This window comes from Nestor notabilis, unplaced genomic scaffold, assembly GCF_000696875.1.
Source record: "Nestor notabilis isolate BGI_N333 unplaced genomic scaffold, ASM69687v1 scaffold5254, whole genome shotgun sequence".
NCBI lineage: Eukaryota > Metazoa > Chordata > Aves > Psittaciformes > Psittacidae > Nestor > Nestor notabilis.
Window position 1 is genome coordinate 48,509 of NW_009926730.1, and position 3,568 is coordinate 52,076.

Here is a 3,568-nt window from a genome sequence, read left to right on the forward strand (position 1 = left end):
ACATAACACACCTCAAAATGTCTCACCTCATATAGAAGGATAGCTGCAAACAGAAACCTGGATCTTCCACTAAATGACATTTCTGTCAGATGACAGAAGCACTGCTCTCCTGCATATGAGTCAGTATAAAGGCTGCTTATTTTCACTGTGATGTGTTGGTAGCAATGCCCATGTCCCTTTAGACTGCTTTTGGAATGGCACAGATAAAAGTGGTACTTTACAGCTGCAGCAAGTTCAAGAAGATAAAAAAAGTCCCCGTGTGCACTTTCATCATATTCTCCTGCCTGACTCAGGTAAGACTCATAGCACTTGGACGCAACTCCTGTGAGGCACCAGTCTTGCTACTTAAATACTTCTGTCTGTCTCAGCATTAAATTCTGAGAGCATGAGGGACATAAAAGCAAGCCACGGAGAGATCACGAGAGTCTGTGTGGGTAAGGACCTGATCTGGAATGAAGAAGCAGGACCATCGGGAGGGTCTGCACTGCTCTTCTGAAAAGGTTGGTCCATGAAAGACTAAGGCATAGGTGTGGAGGGAGGGAATGATGGTTTTCTGCCTCTTCCAAATTAGTATTTTATTTTGAAGAAGACAGGAACATAGTAGGGGGAGGTTATGGGTGCAAGCCAGCACCATGGGGAGCCAGATGCTTACTCTTTCACAAACCAGACCTCATTGCGTCGACCATAAGGCTTCATAGGGGGGTCGTAACCATTGCAGAAGTAGAAATCCTTGTGATACGCAGCTTCACTCCCCAGAGCAGACTTCAGCTTGGCAGCATAGTTCACGTAATCAGTCTCTTTGGCATAGCCACCAAACTGCCTGTAAAGAAACCAAACATAGAGAGGTGCTGAGCAGTCCTGGCAAAGCGCAGAAAGGAAAAGAGAGTGAACAATATATAGCCACAATATATTTAGCCACACTTTTTGGTCCAGGTCCTGCTGAAATACACTCACAGAAGTGCTTTTCTTTGTGAACCAGCACACTCTGTAATAGATTACGTCTCAAGGGTTACACAGCCAGAGCGTGGTCACACACTGGCAGACCCCAAACACACCCACATGTGTATCAGTCAGCAGAATGGCCCTGCCCTTTGAACCAATGTGGTATTAGAGGAACAGCTTCCTAGAACATGAGGTTATCTCCAAGTCCGCTCAACTCGCAGCCAATACACCAATGCTGTCAACGACTACATTCAGTGTGGTGTGATAACCGTCTGCTGGAAGCAAGATCACGAAAGGAAGACAAACTAACTAGTCCAAGGAAAAGGGGAGGTAGGAAGAGAAATGTTAGAAAATACAACCCGCAATGCTATTTAAAAGGGGTGGACTGGAACTGATCTGGTTTATGTTGACCTCCCACCAACAGGAATTGTTCCCACATCAGCCTGCACCTCACTGCCCTGCCTCAGAGCCAAGGTTTGAGACAAAACAGCTTGTTCTTGCAGAAGTAGCCCACACCGGCAGCAAAGGCCAGGCAGCAGTCACAGGCAAGGAAGGAACCAGACAGTTGAGACTCAGCCAAAACAGTTCAAGTCAGGAGGCAGAGGTACATGCAAGGGGTTCAATACAAGGTGAAGAGCTTATTGCTGTTATGATGCTAGTTTAAGTCCAGGTTGTCAGTCAACAGCTGAAGAAGACATTCAAAGGTGATTTCAAGCAATGCAATGGCTGCTTGCTTCCACGATGGACTCTAGCATCAGTCCATCTAAATAAGGCTTCATCTGGCACCCGTAGTTTGATGCAGACCACACCAAAGGACATTCTTGATGACTAAGAAACAGCTGGATCCCAGAAGTGGGGAAAATAACAGTTTTCAGAGATTAGAAATGACGCAGTACCTTCATATTCACCCTCCCCTGCTCTTCATCTCCCCAGGTGAAACAAACAGACTTTCAGGGCTAACCTCCATACTTGTTTTTCCAGCAAAAAATACACATGTATTCCAAATCAGAGCAACATGGCCAATGATGAGAAATGAGATAAAACACCTGTCCTCAGTCTAGAAAGACACCTCCATCTCTTTCTACCACATGCACCCCTTGCATAGCAAGTCACCTGGTAAAACCAACACTGCTTTTCAGAGCAAGCTACAGAACTCAGCACTTGGGACTGGAAATCCCAAGATGCATTCCTTACGTGGAATAAATGGTCATCCCCTGTCTCTCTTCAATCTTAACGCTTTCATCGCTAGGACAAGGAGGGTTGGCTTGAAACTGGCTTGGGATCCGCAGAGAGACCTTCACTTTCTGCTGTAAGGAGCCATCCTCAGCAGGATAAGCAGTAATGGAGACAGGAGCAGTCATGCCCATTCCAATCCCTGGAAGAGACACAGACATTACTGAAGTCTAGGTTCTCAGGAACTCACAGAATTAGCAGGTGATTCACAAAAGCTAATTTTAGTTTAGGAAAACTCCTCCCACTGAACTTCTGGTATAGTCAATCAAGAGTGGAGTCCTGTGGGTCATGCAGAACAGCCACATTAGGCTTCTGTTTGGGCCAAACTTCTTCCTCCACTGACTACACAAGAACCCTGGGAGATAAGGGCTCCAGGTGACCTCTGGAAGGCTTTTTATTAATGGTCCTGGTTTTGTGGCTCTCAGATGTATAGCTCGCACCACCAAGGCACTCTGTTCTTCTAACAAATCACTTACAACAGGGTCTATAGTTCTGGGGCTGGTCAGTGATATATGTAAATCTATATCAGGATTTAAACTGTTACCATCCGCACGTACAGGTGAGCCCATAGCCAATACTGTGTAACATGAGCTTTCTCCTAAACCCTTCCAAATGCTTCCAGACATCCTACAAGTTCCAGTGCCCCAAAACTCAGAGCTGTTACAGCTTTCAGCAGAAAAAAACATCCAGGAACAGCATGCTGCTTTTCTGCTCATTACTGCCAAGTGGCACCACATGGGCCTGAAGAACATTTTTCTTCCCTCTTCTTCTTTTAGCAGTAGGGAATCTCCAAACCTCAGGACCAGGCAGCCACGGAACCTGTTGAGATCAAGCCATCTTTCTCATTTATTTCACTTTGATCCTATTCCTGTCTCTTCGGCACATGGTATAGAAGGCACCCCTTCTCATACAGCAACAATGATCACCACCTTTCCAAAGCATGCAGAGGGAAATGGCATTTACAGCAGCATCCAGCTCCTACTCCCATACAGACTATATAAGTCCCTTTACCAGATGCCCAAGAAAGGTGCATGAGCAAATGTACATGCTTCAGAACTACTCCGTGGTCTTCTCCTCCTGCTACAGATGGTTACTGATGCACGTACTTTAGTAAATTGAGAATTATAAGCAATCACCTGGAAGCACCATTATAAAACACAATGAAGTACCATTAAAAAGCAAGCCCATTGTTCATTACCCTTTCATGAATAAAAATAGCCAGCATATAATGATAAAACATCAAGGTCATAAAGTTATTTCACTGCTTACAAGGGCACATCATAGAACTGAAGTGCCCCAGATACTTCGGTTTTCATCAGCTACTGCTCACCCAGGGAGCTGTGACAGGTAACACGTGTGCCTGTCCTCACATTATCCCAGCTGCAAGGTCACT

General features: G+C 45.5%; 1 protein-coding gene across 1 annotated transcript in view; it reads right to left on the bottom strand.

The window, feature by feature from the left end:
• Positions 1-448: 448 nt before the first annotated feature.
• LOC104405087 (heme-binding protein 1-like) overlaps positions 449-3,568 on the bottom strand; it is a gene marked incomplete at its 5' end in the record, with an annotated part of 3,531 nt that continues 411 nt past the window's right edge. Inside the window, 2 exon segments of the mRNA XM_010013688.1 lie at positions 449-820; positions 2,137-2,317. Coding sequence (XP_010011990.1) covers positions 649-820; positions 2,137-2,317 — 353 coding nt within the window.